The 20,233-nt window shown below is 44.6% G+C and overlaps 1 protein-coding gene across 1 annotated transcript in view; it reads left to right on the top strand.

Annotated features, from left to right (window-relative positions):
* Tnfrsf13b (TNF receptor superfamily member 13B) overlaps positions 1-19,083 on the top strand; it is a 42,897-nt gene extending 23,814 nt beyond the window's left edge. Inside the window, exons 2-5 of the mRNA XM_013067030.3 lie at positions 5,717-5,854; positions 9,814-10,059; positions 17,913-18,098; positions 18,578-19,083. Of these exons, the coding sequence (XP_012922484.3) occupies positions 5,746-5,854; positions 9,814-10,059; positions 17,913-18,098; positions 18,578-18,831 (795 nt within the window). The 5' untranslated portion in view covers positions 5,717-5,745 and the 3' untranslated portion in view covers positions 18,832-19,083. The remainder of the gene's footprint in view (positions 1-5,716; positions 5,855-9,813; positions 10,060-17,912; positions 18,099-18,577) is intronic.
* Positions 19,084-20,233: the final 1,150 nt, after the last annotated feature.

The following is a 20,233-nucleotide window of genomic DNA, read 5'->3' as shown; positions in this document are numbered from 1 at the left end:
AGAACAAGGGATATTTTTCCTTTTGCTGATATCTTCTTTAATCTTCTTTTTCAGAGTACTATAGTTTTCAATGTAAAGTTCTCTTACTTCCTTCGTTAGATTGATTCCTATGTATTTCAGTTTTTTGGATGCTATTGTGAAAGATGTTGTTTCTCTAATTTATTTTTCAGTGATTTTGTTATTTGTGTACAGAACTGCTATTGATTTTGAGTGTGACTTTGTATCCAGCTCTACTACTGAATTTGGTTATTAAATCTAGAAGTCTTTTGGTGAAGCTTTGAGGTCTTCCATGTAGAGTATTATGTATAAATAATGATAATTTAACTTCTTCCTTTCCTATCCTTATTTCTTTTATTTCTTTCTCTTGTCTAATTGCTCTGGGTAATGTTTCCAGAACTATATTGAATAAGAGTGGTGACAGTGGACATCCTTGTCTTTTTCCTGACTTTAGAGTGAAAGCTGTCAGTTTTTGTCCATGTAATATGATATTGGCTGTTGGGGTTTGTCATAGATGGCTTTTATCAGGTTAAAGACTCTCTATTCCAATTTTCTGTAGGATTTTTATCATAAATGGGTGTTGGACTTTGTCACACACTTTTTCTGCATCTATTGAGATGATCATGTGGTTTTTGTCCTTGGCTCTGTGAATATGGTGTATTACATTTATTGATTTGCATATGTTGAACCATCCTTGCATCCCTGGGATAAATCCTACTTGGTCATGGTGTATAATCTTCTTGATGATTTCTTGCATTCTGTTTGCCAGTACCTTACTGAGGATTTTTGCATATATGTTCATTAGAGAGATTGGACTATAGTTTTCTTTTTTTGTTGGATCATTCTCTGGTTTTGGTGTCAGCATAGTGCCTGTTTCCAGGAATGATTTTTGGAGTATTGCTTCCCTTTCAATTTCATTAAAGAATTTGACAAGTAGTGGCATTAAGTCCTCTCTAAATTTCTTGTAGAATTCACTAGTGAATCTGTCATAGCCAAGCTTTTTTTGTTCATAGGTTTTTAATTACATCTTCAATTTCACTGACTGATATTGGTTTATTTAGAATTTTTATATTTTTTTGATTCAGCTTTGGAAATTCATATGTATCTAGGAATCTGTCCATTTCTTCTGGGTTTTCCATCTTATTAGAATACAGGTTCTCAAAGTAGGTATTGGTGATCTTTTGGATTTCTGCGGAATCTGTGGTGATTTCACCCTTTTCCTTCCTAACTGCATGGATTTGAGTCTTTTCTTTGCTTTTTTGATAAGGTTGACTAAGGGTTGGTCAATTTTATTTAATCTTTCAAAGAACCAACTCTTTGATTAATTGACTCCTTGCATTATTTTCTTAGTCTTCATTACATTAATTTCTGCTCTGATATTTATAATTTCTTCCTTTGTATGGCCTTTGGGCTTGATTTGCTCTTCTTTTGCTAGAAGCTGGAGGTTCAACATTAGGTTGTTTGAACTTGCTCTGTTTTTCTGATATGGGAATTCACTGCTACAAATTTCCCTCATAGGACTGCTTCAAATGCATCCCATAAGTTTTGGTATGTTGTATTGGCATTATTGTTTAATTGTAGAAACTGTCTAATTTCTTCTTTAGTTTCATCTGTGACCCATTGGTTGTTCAAGGGGGTGTTGTTTAATTTCCATATATTCATGAAGTTCCTGTGGTTTCTTTTGCCACTGATTTCTGATTTAATTGCACTATGGTCTGATAGTATGCATGGGAGGGCTGGGAATTTAGCTCAGTGGCACTGTGCCTGCCTCACACATGCAAGGTCCTGAGTTTGATCCCTAGTACCAGAAAAAAAATGCATGGGACAGTTTCAATTCCTTTGCATTTACTTAAGCATGTTCTATGAGCTAGTATGTGGTTTATTTTGGAGAACATCCTGTGTGCAGCTGATAAGAATGTATATTCTGATGCTGTGGAGTGGAACACTCTGTAGACAACTACTAAACTTTTTGTTCAAAAGTTTGGTTCACTTCTCATATTTCATTGTTGATTTTTTGTCTAATTGATCTATTTGTGACCGTGGGGTACTGGAGTCCTACATTACAATTGTATTAGTATTTATTTGACTTTTCATGTCCATCAATATTTGTTTTATATAGTTGGTTGCACTGGTATTTGGTGCATATATATTTATGACTGTTATCTATTTCTCTTGGATTGTCCCCTTAATGAGGATGTAATGACCTTTTTTGTCTCAGTCAGCTGTGGCTTGATATCCACTTTGTTTGCAAATAGAATAGCTAACCCTGATTTTTTTCTGGTTTTCTGTCACATGGAATATTGTTTTCTATCCTTTGACTTTGAAATTTATGCTATGAAATTCTTTTTTAATTAAATGTGTTTCTTGTTTGCAGCATATTGTTGGATCTTGCTTCTTGATTCACTCTGCCAGTCTGTTTCTTTTGATTGGTGAATTGAGACCATTAACATTGATGGTTACAACAGATATGTATTGACTTATCCTTGTCATGTTATTTTCTTGCTGTTGGTTCACTTTTTTGTGCCTCTGCTTAATTGCTTGTCTTGCCTGGTGGATTCATTCTGTTGGGGTTCATGGAGTTGGAGTCCTTGTTATTTCTTTCTAGAATGTCCTGAGAACAACATTTTGTAGTGCTAGTTTGGTAGTCATGAATTTCCTCAGGTGTTCTTTGCCATGGAACTATCTTTTTTTTTTTTTCCATCACATTTGAAAGAAAGTTTTGCAGGGTACATCAATCTGGGTTGGAGGTTGTTTGCTTTTAGAGCTTGAAATACTTCATTCCAAGCTCTCCTTGACTTGGAGGTTTGTGTTGAGAAGTCTGCTGTGATTCTGATGTGCTTTCCTTTATAGGTGATTTGTTTCTTTTCTCTAACAGCTTTTAATATTCTGTTCTTATGTTGAATTTCTGGAATCTTGACTATTACATGCTTTGGTGTAGTTTTTTTTTTGATCAGGGCTAATTGGAATTTTATATGCCTCACTTATCTGTATGTCAGATGCCTTTTCTATACTTGGGAAGTTTTCTACCATTACTTCTGTGAGCAGGGTTTTTTTTTTTTTTTTTTTTTTTTTTGCAGTACCAGGGATTGAACTCAGGACCTTGCAGTTGCAAAGCAGGCGCGGTGCCACTGAGCTAAATCCCTGCCCCTGTCAACAGGGTTTTTATGTCATTTGTGCTATCTCTTGCTTTTTCACTGAATTTGATCAATCTTATGTTATTCTTTTTTGCCTCATCTAGTAACTGTTGGGTTTATTGTTCCTGGTCCTTTGCTATTTTTGAGAAATTTTTCTTTTCATGATTGGTAACTGCAATCCTGTTTTTCACATCTAATATTCTGTCCTCACATTGGCCATCTCTGTAGTTATCTGAGAAATTATTTCTGATTTGATTTTTTTCTAGACCTTCATTCATTTCTTTGTTACTTATGCCGTTATCACTTCAGAGAGTCCAGGTGGGTGGCTTTCAAATTGTTCCCTGGGTTTGCCTTTGGTGAAGTGGAAGTCTGGGGTTGCATCTTGCTTCTGTGTCTTCTCATTTTTTATTTTTATTTTTTAGTTTAATTCCTGGCTTGATGTTTATAAATTTCTTATGGGAAGTAGCTTTATTGCTAGCATTTAGAACCCTCAGGAAATGACTGCTTCTCAGAGAAGCAGTGGAGTGGAACACTCTGTAGACATCCAGGTGTAGCTAGCTTTTGGGTTTTGAGTCTGTTGCAGGATCCTACTTCTTCAATTTATTGGGGAGGGGAAGTTGCTGCATATTTGGCCTAGCCCCTGGTTCTTTGGCATTGGCCTATAGTATTGTTTATGACCCTTAGGCAATCTCAGTCTTGCCATACCAGGAAGAACAACTGATTGAAACAATTATATAACATTGGCTAAAGCAGTACAATCAACAATAACTATAGCATCAAACACAGCCTAGAAATGACAAACTGTGGTTACTTAATTTTCCACCTTTAACTGTATGAACTAGATTTGTGGCTATATAACAAAATCTAAAACAAACCAGAAAACTGTATCCAGAACATAAGTCCTCAGTATGGGAATGTGACCCTCTGGGGAGAAAATTTAAAAGGGCTTAGGGGCAAAAATAGAGGAGGAGGAGGAGGAGGAGGAGGAGGAGGAGGAGGAGGAGGAGGAGGAGAAGAAGAAGAAGAAAAAGAAGAAGAAGAAGAGATTCTAAGCAAGGCTGGAGGATACAGGAAGATTAGAAGAACTTTGAGAAAGTGGTGAAGACAGGAGGGAAAGAGAGAAGAAAGAATAACAAGAACAAAAATAACAGCAACAAAACTAGAAACAATGTTCACACTCATATAAAAACAAGAATGGTCAAGAAAAAATAAAAACAAAAACAAGAAAAGAAAAAAAAAGACAAAATAAGAAAAAAGTCTACCTCAAGGTGCATCTCTGTTGTCACTAGTAGAAAGAGTGAGCAGATAGAGCCCAGATCTGTGTTGATTAATCCCACCAAGTCAGTCATAGATTTATGGCAGAGTAGTGGATAATCCCAGTAAGCCTGCATCTTTAGTTCTACTAAAGTTAAGGCTGGTTTCTAGCTGTGAGGCTGGGACCTGATTTGTTCCAGATACACCGTGTGCCTCTTGCCAGCTGGAACTTGGTTCTTTGACCTCCGGCTGATTTAACTCAGCAGTACTAGATGGCAGCTGCTAGATGGAGTTAGCCTGCAGCTGCTCTGCATTCTGAACTCAGTTGGCTCCTTTCCAAGATGGCTACTGGCCAATCACCCTCTCCTGGGGTGTGTCTGATCCCAAATAACTCACCAGCTATCAGAGTCCACTGTGTCCACTGCTCTGTTCCACTGGTACATATTCTCTGTGGAGGCCTCTGGGGTTACTAGGAGTCACAGTGTGACTGCAGGTTTGAGCCACCCCTTCCACACAGTGAGCCAGGGTTCAGGGGGAAAGCCCCACTTGCCACCTCCTTCTTCTTCATTGAAATCTTTCTCTTCGCTCTCCCCATGGGCTTCAGTTCTTGCTTCATATCCTTTCTGGGTCCTGGGGACTCCCCTTCTCTTCTGCACATTGCTATATTCCAGCATCTGGACACTGAATCTAGGAGAGGCTCTTTCTCTGCTGTTCATTCATCACTTGCCACCTTCCTGGAAGTTTTCTCAAGCACCTGGTATTTCCTAAGCACTATCTAGGTCCTAAGAACCCAGCAATGAACAAAAATTTAGGCATAGGCCCCACTACATGATGCCCACCATTAGTGTTGGAGACGGTGTGAAATAACCACACTCATAAAAGGAAAGTGAACACTATGAATGTGTGGAAGGTACTTGGCATAGTGTGAGGGAGAGTCAGAAGCCTTCCCTGAGGAAGTGGGGTCTGAATAGAGATCTCAAGGATGAGGAGGGTTGCAAGGGAAGAGAGTGTGCAATGGGAGTATCCTATGCAAAGATCTTGTGGCAGGTCAAGGGAGGGTGAAAGAAAGGAGAGAGAAGGACCAGGCAGGGTGCAGCCAATGTGAGAAGTTAGGGGCCCTTAGAAGAGGGGGAGTGGGGAGGGTACTGAGGCTAAAGAGGTGAAGTGGCACCCCTAGGTCTCCCACTGAGTGCAGTGGGCATTGGAGCCAGCTTTGTCTGGCTGCCCCTGCCTACTGAGACAGAGGGGATGCCTCTGGGATGTTGGCAGAAGAAGCTGCCTGGGTGCCCACTAGCACATCAGCTGCCCTCACACTCCTTCCTATCTCTCAGTTCCACAGGGCCTGTGGCCAGTAGTGGCTATGGGGCCCTGCCCCGAAGAGCAGTACTGGGACAACTTGCTAAGCAGCTGCATCTCCTGCAAGTCAGCCTGCAGCAATCGGAGCCAGCACACCTGTGCAGCCTTCTGCAGTGAGTTCTGGGCCAGAGCCTGGGGACAGTGAACCACACCACTTCATTCCCCCTGAGCTCCTGTTAGCCCCTTGCTTTCAGTGGTGGGGGAAAAAATTCACAATATGGCACCTCTTTACCCTGGACCTTTCTGCTCTGGCTGCCCTGCCACATACCAGCTTTCTGAACATGTTGCATTCTCTTCTCTGCCTGTAATGCACATTCCTCATTCATCTTCCCTTAACTCCCTCCTACTTACCCTTCAGGTCTCAGCCAATTATCCTCTGACTACCCAGTAGCAATTAGGCTCTTTTTTGTCCTTCTCTGTTGTCACCTTCTTATAAAACTTTTTATTTAAAAATTACCAAACATACACAAACACAGAGAAAGAATAGCATGACAAACCTCTGTGTATGTCTCATCAGCATAAAAAAAATCTTTTAATTTCCCAATTTTTTGACATATATTTTAAAGAAAATTAAGACCTCATATCACTTTACCTGTAAATACTAACCCACGAATCCCTAACACACAGGACCTCAAAAACAAACTCAACATCTCATTGCTCCCACAACAATTTCTTAATGTAGTCTAATACTTAGGCCATACCTACTTTTCTGTAATTGTCATAAAAAGTATCTGTGGCTCATTGTTCTTTTCTTTTATAATTTTTTTTCTTGATAGATCTTTTGCAATTTACTCTTATGGGCTTTGGTGGGCACTTATTTCATGTCTGACTCAGCCACCAGACCACACTTTCTGAGGGAAAGAGCCACTTCTAACTTGAGCCTAGCACAGTGCCTGACACATAGTATTTTGTAAATACACACAGAGTGGGGCTCACAGAGGGTCTGACTGGCTTACATAGTTGATTGGATCACATAGTTGAGAGTGAAAATGTGAGAATTTAAACTCAGGATTCTGACTCTAAAACCATGGCCCTGAACCACCATGCATTGATCGATTAGAACTTTCATTGTTTCATCTCCTAAATATAAATGGAATCCTTTAGTTCCATGAAAATAGGAATCTGGCCTGACCCTTCAAGGAAGTTGTCCTCTAATGAGAGAAATGACTGCCTTTCAAGGTAGAAAGGGTAAGTACTATAAGAAGTCACAGTTGGATGATGGGAGCATACCATGGAGGGTGAGTGGTGGCTGGTTCAGAGATAATAGAGTGCAGAAGTCACGTGAGAGGGAAGAGTGTCTTGGAGGAGGGACCAACATGGAAAAAGGTGGAGTGGGGGAAGACATGATAAGGAATGCCAAAATCCTGAGGTGCAGGCAAGCTATGAGGTCTGAGGCATTCAGGTACCACCTGCAGCAGCCATGTCTGTGACCTCTGAGGCAGGTGGGAGGTCACAGAAACCCTGAGAACAGTATTTGGGCAACATGAGTGATGGTGCAAGTGCTGTGAAGCGCAGGGCAGGCCCGTTGGGGCCCTTGAGTCCTCCCTGAAGCCCCAGTTCCATGATCTTTCTGGTATCTACTCTGTCAAGGATGTGTGTGTGTGTGTGTGTGTGTGTGTGTGTGTGTGTGTCTCCATTGTAGAGATGCTCAAATGACTATTCTGGTCAAGCCTTCCATTAACTGAGCAGGTACTATGCACCAAGCACAGTGCTGGGTGTTTCAGCTCTTCCAGTGAACCCTGACTGAGAAGTCAGCATTATCATTGTTCCTCTCTTGGGAATGAAAAAAATTGAAGCATGGAGAGTTAAGGTGACATAGCCTACAAGTGGCGGAGCAAGGACATCACCAAGACTGCCTGGCTTTGATGTCTGTATTATATGCCGCTATCCTACAGTGCCTCTGAAATGTGCTATTCAACTCTGTGTGTGAGTCACATTTCACATAAACAGAATCTTTTTTTTAATAATGACTTTCTGAATTCAAGAATCAGGGTTTTATTTATTTTCTATGCCCAACTGATTTTTTTTTTTGTATTGGGGATCAAACTCAGGACCTTGCACTTGCGAGGCAGGCGGCAGAACCACTGAGCTAAATCCCTGGCCCTAACAGAATCTTAAAGATAATGGAAACTTACCTTGGGAAAGTAAAATTATTCTTTTCTCTCTTTTCTTTTTGGTATTGAGGATCAAACTCGGGATCTTGCACTTTCAAGGGAGGCGGCGGAACCACTAAGCCAAATCCCCGGCACTCTTTTTTCTTTTTAAAACATTTTAGTTTGGTCGTACATGTGTGTAGTACATAATGTTTACATTCCTTGTGTGAAGTTGGTACATGTACTTAACACATCTTAATTCCTTTTTCATCCCTTTTCCCTTTCCTCCCTCACCCCTCCATCCATCCTTTGATCCTTTTCCTTTCTTTGTACATGTTTGTAGAACATAATGTTTACATTCTTTGTGTACAATGGGTACATGTGCATAACACATCCTGATTCATTTTTTCATCTCTCATCCCTTTCCTCCCTCTCCCCTCCATCTCTTGATCCCTTTCTCCTTTGAGAATGATCTTTCTGCCTACTTCCTCCTACCTATCTTTTATTTTTCTCTCTATTTTTACTCTGGGTCTTTCATGTAAGCAAAACAATGCAATACTTCATCTTGTGTGTCTGGTTTATTTCTCTTAACATTATGGTGTCAAGGCACATCCATTTTCCTACAAATGACTGAAGTTTATCCTTTTAATGGCAAAGTATTACTCCATTATGTGTAAATATGTTGTTTTCTTTATCCATTCATCTGTTGATGGACCTATAGGCTGCTCTCAAAATTTAGCTATTATGAATTCTGCTGCTGTAAATGTGGGCATGCATATATGTCTGTAACATGATGTCATTAGCTCTTTTGGGAAGATACTTAGAGAGGGAACAGCTGGATCAAATGAAATTTCTATTTTTAGTTTTTTATGGAATTTCCATACTGATTTCCATAGAGGTTGTAGTAGCTTACATTCCCACCAACAGTGTAGAAGAGTTCATTTTTCCCTGCAGTTTCTAGCATTGTGATAATTTGATTTCTTGATGATAGACATTCTTTCTGAGGTAAGATGGAATCTCAAAGTTGTTTTAATTCGTGTTTCTCTAATGGCCAGTGATTGAACATTTCTTCATATTATTTAATGGACATTTGTACTTATTTTTCTGTGAAGTGTCTATTCATTACACTTGTTCATTTTTTTGATTGAGTTGGAAAGTAAAAACATTCCGAGGCTTTCCAGAAGGTAAATGATTATCTCAAATAGATTCCTTTTCTTTTTCTCTGTTCCTCCACCCCATGCTGGGACTGGCACTTAGGGCCTCATGTATGCTGGACAAGTGCTGTGCTACTGAGCCATACCTCAGCCCTCCAATATATTTCTTTTATGCTCACAGAGTTGGGTTTCTTGTGCTCCCTGGAGGTAGATGTGCTTGCGCTTTAGTTGACTTGACCTCTGTCCATTGGCACCAATACTTGTTTAACCAGCTGCCATTCTCACTGATTTTTAAGACAGAAGAAGCACTATTAATTTGAGTTTTTCCACGTTCCTCCCACCCCCCCTCTCCCAACTTGCCAACAAGGATTCTGGCTTTCCTTCCATGTTCGTTATGCTAATTTGAAACACATTTTTTCCTTGAAGAGGTTTGAAAAAGGCAAGCAAAGATTTCATATGACAATGTAATAATCTAGATATCAATTTTAAAAGATAAATAAAAAATCTTCATATGTTTGGAAACTAGAAAATGCACCTTTAAAGAATCTATAGGTCAAAGAAGAAATAAAAATAAAAAATAAAAGTCATTTTGAACTAGGTAAGAGAAAATACTAAATATCAAAATGTGGGCAGTGCAGCTAGAATAGTAGTTCGAGGGTGATGCATAGCCTTCAATTTGTTTATTGTAAAAATATTTGGATTATTCTGGAATTGCTTTTTGAGAATTGGACTGCTTGTTTCGTTTTATTTTGATGTTCTTTGAGGCCAGGCCAGAGCTTTTGCAGCCTATATCATCCAGTTGGATCATGCATTTCTGTCTCCCAGAGTCCCTCAGCTGCCGCAAGGAGCAAGGCAAGTATTATGACCATCTCCTGAGAGACTGCATCAGCTGCATCTCCATCTGCGGGCAGCACCCCAAGCAGTGTGCACATTTCTGTGAGAACAAGCTACGAAACCAAGGGAACCTCCCTCCAGAGGTCTGGAGACAGCAGGCTGGGGAGGTGGACACCAGGTCTGATAACTTGGGACGGTCCCAGGGATCGGAGCACAGAGGCTCGGAGACAGGTCCAGGTAAGCCACTGAGATCAGCCAGCATGAGGCATGAGGGTGGGTGGGATAAGAAGAGTCTGCATTTTAGGGAGCACAGAGTCCAGCAGATGGCCAGAGGCCAGGGCAGCCATCCCAGGAGAGGAAAACAATTTAGACAAAATTTCCAGAAGTCTGTGGACAAGAAGAGAGCAGAAGAAAGGACCTGGATAGTGAGTGGGAGCCTCATGATCAGGGCTGCCAGGACCATGTAAGTTCTTTTTTTAAAAAGAAAATGTATGTATTTTAATTGACACAAAAATTATACATATTTATGGTGTACCATGGGCTGTTTTGATACATGTATACATTTTGTAATGGTCAAATCTGGAAAAGTTTATCTCTTCAAATATTTATCATTTCTTTGTGGTGAAATCAAAACTTTTTTCTAACTTTTTTGAAATGTATAGTACATTATTATTATCTAAAGTTGACCCATGGTTTAATGAAACACCAGAAGTTATGGTACTTCTCCTGTCCAACTGAGACTTAGTATTCTTCCCCTACTCTCCTCAGCTGAGCAGGTCGAAACTTCCTAAGCATAAGAAGGAAAAGATAAAAAGTTTATGGCCACATTGGACATGAAAAACAGTGTCCTGCTGAGCTGGGCATCTACTGAGTACCAGGCATTAGAAATAATCTAATTGATCCTTCCAGCAAATGCCTACTGGCTCACCCACTCTGCTCAGTGATGTCTAGAGGGTGGAAGGGGCTGCTTTGAGGAGCCATGGAGACTTGAAGTGACTTTGGAACTGCTCGTGGCCCATCTGTGGAGAGAGAATAGGCCTAAGTTCCTGAAGGGCTGATTGGTTTTTTCCTTTACTGTGACTTTCTTGTGTGACATCATCGCCACAAGGCCAGGCCTCAGTGCCACAAGGCTAAAGAGTGGGGTTGGCGCACCTGATAATGGAGGTTTCCAGGCCTAGGTTCTACGTGATTCCTGTCATCTCTGACTCTTGTCTGTTTTCTGTTAGCAGCCCATGTTGTGTAACAAACTGTCCCCATACTCAGTGGCTTACAAATCCTTACGAATTGAGGTTGCTAGTGTTGGCTATGTCAGGCTGGCTCATGCAGTGGCTCTGCTCCATGTGTCCTCATCCTCCTCCTGTAACCAGGGGCTGGCCAGGTACGTCCTTGTGATGACAATGACAGGAAAGTAAGGGACAGAAATACACATGGCCTCTTGCCATCTAGGCTGGGAACTTGTGTGGGAACTACCACTGTGCTGTCACTCAAACAAGTCACAAAGCCACCAGATTGAAGAGGGATTGGGGAATAGATGTCCCATCTTGCTGGGAGGAGTGACAGGACCAGAGGCAGTTGTCGGGAGGTCTCCCTCATTGCCCCTGGGGCAAGAATGGTGGTGATGGCATCAGGTACCCTGGGAGAGGCTATTTCTGGCAATACTGGAGGCTATCAATCAGTTTGGGGAGGCTACTGATGAGTTTGAGATTAGAAGTTGGGTGTGAAAGCCCTTGAATCTGCTCTCTGCCTCAGATGCCTTGGAAACAAGCTGAAGCACCTATAGGGTAACAAGGAAACTATTGATGCTGAGATACAGTTATCAAAATGTGGAACAGATTGGGCTGGGGATTTATCTCAGTGGTTCTGCTGCCTGCCTTGCAAGCATAAGGTCCTGAGTTCGATCCCCGGTACCAAAAAAAAAAAAATAGAGAAAATGTGGAACAGATTGTAATGATAGGTGGGAGTGGTGGTGCATACCTATAATCCCGTACTCTGGGAGGCTGAGGCAGGAGGATGGTAAATTCAAACCTAGCCTGGGTGATTTAGCAAGACCCTGTTGCAAAAAACAAAAGCAAAAACAAAATAAAAATTTTAAAAAGGGTTGGGGATATAGCTGCTTGGGTTCGATCCCCAGTACCATCACCACCAAAAAAAAACAAGGTGCTTCTGTGTCCATGCCTTAAGAGAACCAACTCCAAGTAGTGACCAATGACAACAGTGTGTTCAAACTAATGATAAGCACAAAAGATGTTTAGGGCTCTCTGAAACTGCTTCAGGGGGATCTGGAAATATTGCCGCCAAGTCACAAAGCCCCTAGATTCCATCCATGGGTTCCCTTGGGGCCCAGGCTAAGACTGGCAGGTGGTTTCCTGAGTGACCCTTGGCCCGCTCCCTATAGGTGGGTTCCAGCCTCACCTTCTGGTGACTGCTTGTGTCCATCTCTCCCCACCTGTGATGATTATGAGGGCACCTACCTCATGGGGCCCTCCCAAGCTAAGTGACTCTGGGTTTGCTGAGTGTGAAGACCATTCCTTGCACACAAGGGCCAGCTGCCCTCACCGGGTGAGCTGTCTTAGCTTCCTGTGGCTGCTGTAACTGGCTTAAAACAACACTGTGATCTGCTTATACTTCTAGGGAGAGGAGTCTAAAAGCAAGATGAGCTGCCCCCAAAGCCCCTCATCCAGCCCCTGGTGGCCTCCTCTGCTCCAACTGTGGGCAAGGAGGGCTGTGGGCTCCCCGCCCCGCCCGCCCCGCCCGCCCCGCCACTGGCCTCAAACTCCTCTCTCATGGTCCTTGATGCCAACAAGCCTGAACTCTTCCTCTGCCCTCCTGCTTAGCACAGCCATCTGCCGGGTCCTCAGTCCTCTGACTCAAGTGAGCCTGACTTTGCCAGACAGAAATGTGAACTGGCCAGAAGCAGTGGAATGGAGGCCCAGGGAGGAGAGGAGGTGGGAGCCAGAGGGCCATGGTGTTGAATTTGGAGGGAGGTCAAGTGAGATGCTGGGTGGGTGTGAGATTCCAGGCCAACAAGCAAGCACAGTCAGCATTTGAAGTGAAGGAAGCACCGTGACCTGAGATGAATAGGTTTGCAGTTGGTCCTGTCAAAGGATAAAATGACAGCAATTAATTTAACAATCCTAACTGGCTTTATTTTTGGTTCTAGAATCAAACAACACTTCATTCCATAAAATAGAATAAATATTCCAATGAGGTGAGCCGAAATAGAACAAGCAGATTGGTTGTTTCAAAGTTTCATTCCTTGTAAGGTAGGGACATCGAGGCAGAATAATAGAAAGAGAATTGATTGATTAACATCAAGTTACTCCAGGTCAACTTTTGTGTGGGAGATTAAAACAGAGGAAATTTCTTTTTAAAAATTTTTTTCCTTAAATTCTTTTATTGGTAAATTTTAGGTAAACAATACATTTACATTTATTATTGGGTGCTTGTACCTGTACATGATGTATCGGGAAATTTCTGTTTGAGTAATTTGGCTGATAAGTCTCTGATCTTGATTTCTCAGAAAGTCAGAACAGCTTGGTTTCAGCATGGTGACATGGAAGTTTAGCGTGAGTGACTCCATTTTGATATTTAGCCTGGCTTGTTGCAGCCAGTACAGGAGCTTAGTCCACAATGATGACTGCCTGTGATTTCTTCAACAGTAATTCCTGGTAAGAACCAAGCAGTTCTCTGTGTAAGGATCATGGTTTTAAGTCCAGACCTGGCTCAGACCTTAGTGATCAGTGCTACCAGGGTCAAGGGTTCACATGGCATTGGTCCAGGAACTTATCAAGGTTTCATTTATTTTGAAATCTAGAACAGGACAGGGTAGCCTCAGTGCTGGTTTTATTATTTGGTTTCTGTTTGTCTCTGGGCCTAAAGGGTTTCCTTTTTTTTGTTGTTCTGGCTGTCCTTGGACTGTCACAGTGGAAGCAGGACAACACTCCCCAGGGCTGAAGCCAAGGTCCTGGGACCTGCTGAGATGGGTGAGTGACAGAGAGGGAAGAAGAGATTAGTCTGTGAGTAGAGCCAAAGAAAAAGCAGCAGCTGGGCTGGGGATTTAGATCAGTGGTTCCGCTGCCTCCCTCACAAGCAGAAGGACCCAAGTTTGATCCTCGGTACAAAAAAAAAAAAGAAAGTAAAAAAAGGCAGCAGCTGAAGTAGGATATGGGCTCCAGGGAGGCACTGGAGAGACTTGGCCCACGGTAGGCCAGCAGGTGGCTGGCAGAGGGCTGGAAACAGGAGCACTGGTACAGCCAGGACAACCTCCTCCCTCCAGCAGGGTAGAATCACTCCAGGAGAAGTAGGCCCAGAAAAACTAAGGGATCCCAGAGGTAGATGGAGTAGGGGATGTGACATTCTGGAAACTGGGGTTTTGGTGAAAGTCCACACCCTAAATGTGAGGGCTGTTGCCACCCTCCCACTCACTTACCAACTTACACACACACACACACACACACACACACACACACACACAGCAGTGGGTTCCTCTGCAGGGAAGGCCAATTGAGACCTAATAGGAGGCTGCTGCTGGCTCATACAGGAAACCCCTCTGCATCATACATTCAACTAAACATCATCCAATATGCATAGAACTTGGAGGAAGGAGAGACAATGCAGGAGGGAAGCAGAGAAGCGCAGAGGGTGGAAGGGAGCCCAGGGTGCCAGGTAGACATGAAGCTCCCAGAGTCTCTTGGGAAGGAGGGGACCCCCAAGCCAGGCACCAGCACTAGGGTTCCCAAGGCTCTGCCCAGCCACCCTCCATCCACTTCTTCCTCTCAGGTTCCTTCCCCATGGCTAGCTGAGAAGAGAGGCCTTGGACCACTTGGCGGTTTTCTGGAATTTCCCATCCAGACCTTGTGGCCTCCTATGGATTCACATGTATTATCTCACTGATGTAAAGTGATGCTGAGGAACAGGAATATCTGACCCCATTTTACAGATGAGGAAATGGAGTCACAAAGAAATAGAGTACAATGTCCAACACCACATTCAGTTGTGGCAACAGGTGCCCCCCACGCCCCATGCACCCACCTGAGCTCAAGCTGGACTGGGGCTGCAAGGTTTCCTGTGTGAAGCCCTAAAGGAGAGGTGAACTGGAATGCAGCTGACATGGACATCCTGAGCCTGAGCCATGGCAGTGGCAGGCCAGGGAAATTCTATTCTTAGGTGAGAGAGTTGGCTTTGAAAACAGTTCTTAAAAACAAAATGCAAAAGAGAAAAAACAAAACAAATACAGTATTGGCTTAAAAATAACAGGTATGCATGGGTCTCACCTGACACCCAAGGTTCCCCAGAAGCAATGCAAATTAGCAGTTTCTTGTCTGGTCTTCCAACATAATCTTATATGGAGGCACATTTATGTCTCTTCACCATGGTGGCGTCAGAGTGCCTACCTTGCTGTGTCGCTCCTGGTGATTGTTGCATCTCAAGACACGTGGACCCACCTTGTTCATTTTAGTGACTGTGTATGCCTCACAGGCTGTGTTGAGTCTGATTATTGTGAACAGTGCTGCAGTGAATATCTGTGTATATTTGGGAGGACATAACCCCATATGTGAAACTGACAGTCAACTGAAATCAGGAAAGTACATCTGAAATGGTGAGAGGTGGTCCCAAATGGCCCCTCAAAAATACTTAAGGTCCCTGTTTTCTGATATCCTTGCGTGACAGGTAGAAAATGACTTTTTTGTTGTTGTTTTAATGTGTATTTTTCCTCCTAGCCCAGAGGCTTTGAAAAGAATATCTTATGGGCAGGTCTCCAAACAGGAACTAATTTTGTTCCTAACAGGAAAACTCAAATCATTGGTCTGGGCAGGAGGAGCAAAGAAAGGCAGGGACTCCCTCAGGGGCAAAGGGCTCTGTGCTGGTCAACCATCATGGCATGTAAAGCTACCTGAAGTTTAGTGCCCTAAAATTCACAGCAATTTTATTATCTCTCACTGTTCTGGAGTAATGGGGTTCAGTTGGGCAGGTCTGCTGCTCTCCCTTGAGGTCTTTCATGGGGCCAGAAATGGTAGTGCTGGGGACAGAGTCCCTGGAAGCTTGGCTCTAAACACTCACTGTCACAGTTGCAGAGTGTGGTCCTGGTGTTTAAACCTCATGGTGAAAGCATGTTTTCAGGTCTTCTCCTTGGGTCAACACAGCAACCTATTTCCACTCAGGAATAGTCTTATGGCTGGCATTCTGTCTCTGCTGTGAATTCTGCCAACTTTCCCTCATTGATCTAGCCAGTATGCACCACAGGCCAGTGGGAGCAGAGCCCCAGGCTCCAGATGTACAGTACTACATCGTGAGCCACAGCATTTGGGGGATGGCCCATCGGGTAGGGGCTGAGTTCCCTCTCTTCCCCTCCTCCTTGGGCTCAGGACATGAAGGGCAGTAAACATGGCGATGCCAACTCATTCAGACTCCTGTCTACTTCTGCCAGATAAGCAGTAGGAGTCCTGTCAGCCCCGTCTTTATGAACTCTTGTGGTGTAGACTATGTGCACAAGTGAGGGGCAGCACTGGCCTGGTGTGACCTCTGTCTGACATGCTGATCTGGAGCACTGGTGTGGGGGAGTTGCTCAGGTCTGCTTCCAGTTGCAGGTCTAAGACCGGGAACAATGTGAACAATGTGTCATGTGCAAAATGGAGTGATTGAAATGGTGGGGGTGCTGTGCATGGTACTCTGGAAGTTCCTTAAAAAGTTAAGGCATCTTATGATCCAGCAATGCTCCTCCTAGGCACAGACCCCCCAAAACTGGGAACAAACATCCGTGCAATGACTTGTACGTGTGTGCTCATAGCAGTTTTCTAGTTGCCAAAAGGGAGCAACAACTCAAATGCCCAACAACTGGTAAATGGATGAACAAAATGTGGTATTGTCCAAACGACAGACTATTACTCAGCCACACACAAATGAATATGTGACCCTGCACAGGTGGGCCTTGGACACATGATGCCAAGCCAAGTGACAGAAGCCAGACACAAAAGGCCACATCATGTTGGTTCCATTTATGTGAAGTATCCAGAACACATATACCCACAGGGACAGAGAGCAGAGTGTTGCCAGTGATGAGGGGAGAATGGGTGATGAGTGACTGCTTACGGGGCAGGGGTTGTTTCTGGGTGACAGGAATGTCTCAAATTAGACAATGGAGATGGGTGAGCATCTTGTGAATGTGTTATAAACCACCAAAGTGTGTACTTTAAAATGGTGAGCTTGATGGTATATAAATTGCATCTCATTTTAAAATAGGTGTAACTGCTCCTCTGTTGGAGCAGGAGGATTAAGGAGAGTATTTTATAGAAAGTGTCTGGCACATGGAATGGCCCAAAAGGTGCTCCCCATCAAGCATGAGTATATTATGTTACATCAGATTCAGCGGTTCCTCTACTCACAGTGATGGAGAGCCTTTTAGAGCTTTCAGTGATAAACACCCCAGTGTGGCACGTGTGCCATAGGTTTGCTGCCACTGGAGGACATGCCTCAATTCCAGGGACCAGAATTTGGGATTAAAAGAAGTGTCAAGGGTGGGCTTTGGTCCTGAGCTGGGTCTTCCTCTGGCATTCACTGGAGGCTCTTTTCCAGTTCCCTCTTGGTTCCAGCTGTACCTCAGGCTCAATCCCCCTGGCCCTGCTCCCAAAGTGTAAGCTCACCCAGAAAGGCTTCTCATTGGACACATGACATTTTCCCCTGGATTACTGTCCATGCTTTGATCCATCCACCTCTGGAGCTGTTCAGTAAGTGGAGACAACAGAAGGGGCCAGCTCCAGATGTGTCCAGCTTTGAGGTCTTGGGAGAAGTTACTATCAGTATAGGGTGGAAGGAGTCAAATCCTCTAGGATCCAGAAAGCATGTCAGCCAGGCCTTAGGTCAGGAAAGGAATCCACCATTCCATCAGCCAGATGCGCCTGCAACAGGCCAGGGCTGGAGCTGGCCATATGGATTGCTTAGCCTAAAGAGAAGAAGATCATGGCATTGAGGGCCTGTGGGTACCTGGGCTAGGGATGGTGGATAGTGGCTGCTGGCTTAAGGGGACAGGACTTCAGGGAAGGCCCTGGAGAGTGAGGTTTCTCCTGAAACCAGGATGTCATGCTGTCTTGCAGCACCTCTAGGACCAAAGCTGAGCAATGACCAGCTGGCTCTGGTCTACTGCACACTGGGGCTCTGTCTCTGTGCCATCATCTGCTGCTTCCTGGTGGTGGTGGCCTGTTTCCTCAAGAGGAGGGGTGATGTACTCTCCAGCCAGCCCCCGACAGAGCTGGGCAGAGCCCAAGACAAGTCCTCCCACAGTGAGTGTTTAAACAAGCCTTGGGTTATCCCTGCAATCGGTCTCTGCTCTTGCTTCTGCAGGGACAGCTTTTTGCCCTGTTTCCAGGAGAGGTGCAGGGCGCATTTTACAGGATGGCTAAAACCACCTTAAAACACCTGGGAGGGGGACAGGTGGGTGCACGTGGCCCCCACCATCTTCCCAGGAGGCAGACTCCAGGAGACAAGACTAGGAGGTGGAGGTCGCCCTGCAGGGACTGAGGAGTGGGGGTGGGGGGTGGGGTGCAAGGGGGATTGGCTGGTTTGGGGCGCGAGCAGAGCTGAGAGTCAAAATTTGAAAGCTGTCTGCCTTGGTCACAACACACAGTGGGGCGATCCTCTGGTGGCCCGGGCTGGCCCTTGGTTCCTAGATGGGGGGGACTATTCAGGACAGGTGGTCGGAGGGAGGGGTGCAGAGTCTCCCCCACCCCCGCGCCAGCCGACGCCCTTCCTGTCCCCACAGACCCCGTGACGAAAACTGGCGGCGCTCTAGGCGCGTCGCCCGAACCGGTGGAGACGTGCAGCTTCTGCTTCCCCGAGCGCAGAGCGCCCACCCAGGAGAGCGCGGGTGCGCCCGGGACTCCAGGCCCTGCCACAGGCCAGGGCATGTGGGGGCGCTGCGCTCCGACCGCAGTCCAGCAGCCCCGTGCGCGCGCGCCCAGCAGCGGCCTCAGTGTGGTGTGCGCGCCTGCCCAGGATGGAGGCTCGGGAGCATGAAGCTGGGGAGTGGGGGAGATCGACGGGGCGGGATGGGGGAGACGGGGAGAAGCCAACGGAAGGAGGATGAAAGAGGGAGGAAAGAGCGGAGACAGAGGGGTGCCACGTGGGAAGGCAGACGCCCTTGGTCTCCTGGCCCAGTGCAAACCGTAGGTCGATATCACCTACACACACACAAGCCAAAGAGTTGTACGTGCCCGCTGGTCACAGCTCCAGGAGCCCGTGTCCGAATAAACGTCTCGGCTGCCCTCACCTCTAGCGTCTGACGTGTCTTCCCTCTGGTGAACCCAGGCGTCTGCCCTTGTTTCCCCAGGCTCGGGCTCCGTCATCTTAGCTGCAGGCCGAGCATCAACCCAGAGACCTTGAGATCCCTGTGGGTCGCACACAGCAGGCATGCGGGGGCTCTGCTTCTCAGCTGCACCTACGAGGGAAACCCACCAAGACAGGAGATGGCCTGCAGGGGGCGGGTGTTGCAGACACTTGGAAAGCCAGGGCGGCATGGTCTGCACTTCTCTTACAAACGCCAATTCCCTCTGCACGTCCGGGGTGAGTGCACGAAGCGCGGGCGTGCGTGTGTGTGTGTGTGTGTGTGTGTGTGTATGTGCATATTCATGTGTGTGCACCTGTGGATGTGTGTATATGTGCATGTGTGTGAATGTATGTGTGTGCATGAGTGCAGTGCCGACAGACAGGAAGGTGAAAGCAATTGGAGCTGATGATGGCAAGTCTGAAAAAATGATGGAGGTTCCCTGGACCTCAGCTAGAGACTGCTTTGATTTGGTGGGCTGCACTCTTAACTGGCAGTTCTCCTGCCTCAACCTCCCAGAGTGCTGGGATTATAGGTGTGCAAGTATAATATATAGGATTATATATATGGATTATGTATTATTATATGGGATTATAGTGTACACCACTATGCCTAGTTTGCATCCATTTTTTTAAACAATGGGTATTTTTTAATAAAACTTTGAGACACTAAATGTTTCTCCCTAGAAAGATGGAAACATTTTGTTCATTGGCAATAGAGGCAATTAATGGAGGTATTAAAGTTATAATCCCCAGTATCTAAATGGGTTCACAAGTACACACACAAACACACACACACACACACGTATATACATACACATAGAGCCATTCAAGAAAAGAACACTTATGCTCTAAATGAATTGAGGGTATGGGAAAATAAGGAAACATACAAATTATTTTATGTACCCTCATAATAACATTAATACCATAAGCCTACCACAAAAGTAAAAAAAACAAATACATTTTACTTTGAATATTGATGTAAATTTTTTTTTTTTTTGGTACTGGTGATTGAACTCTGGTCCTTGCGTTTGTGCAGCAGGCGGCGAAACCACTGAGCTAAATCCCCGGCCCTTGATGTAAAATTCTTAACAAA

Source organism: Heterocephalus glaber, unplaced genomic scaffold (assembly GCF_053883595.1).
Source record: "Heterocephalus glaber isolate CG9 unplaced genomic scaffold, H.glaber_assembly_v1.0 deba00001813, whole genome shotgun sequence".
Classification (NCBI taxonomy): domain Eukaryota; kingdom Metazoa; phylum Chordata; class Mammalia; order Rodentia; family Bathyergidae; genus Heterocephalus; species Heterocephalus glaber.
Note: the sequence above shows the minus strand (reverse complement) of the source record. Positions and strands in the feature narration are given on the sequence as shown.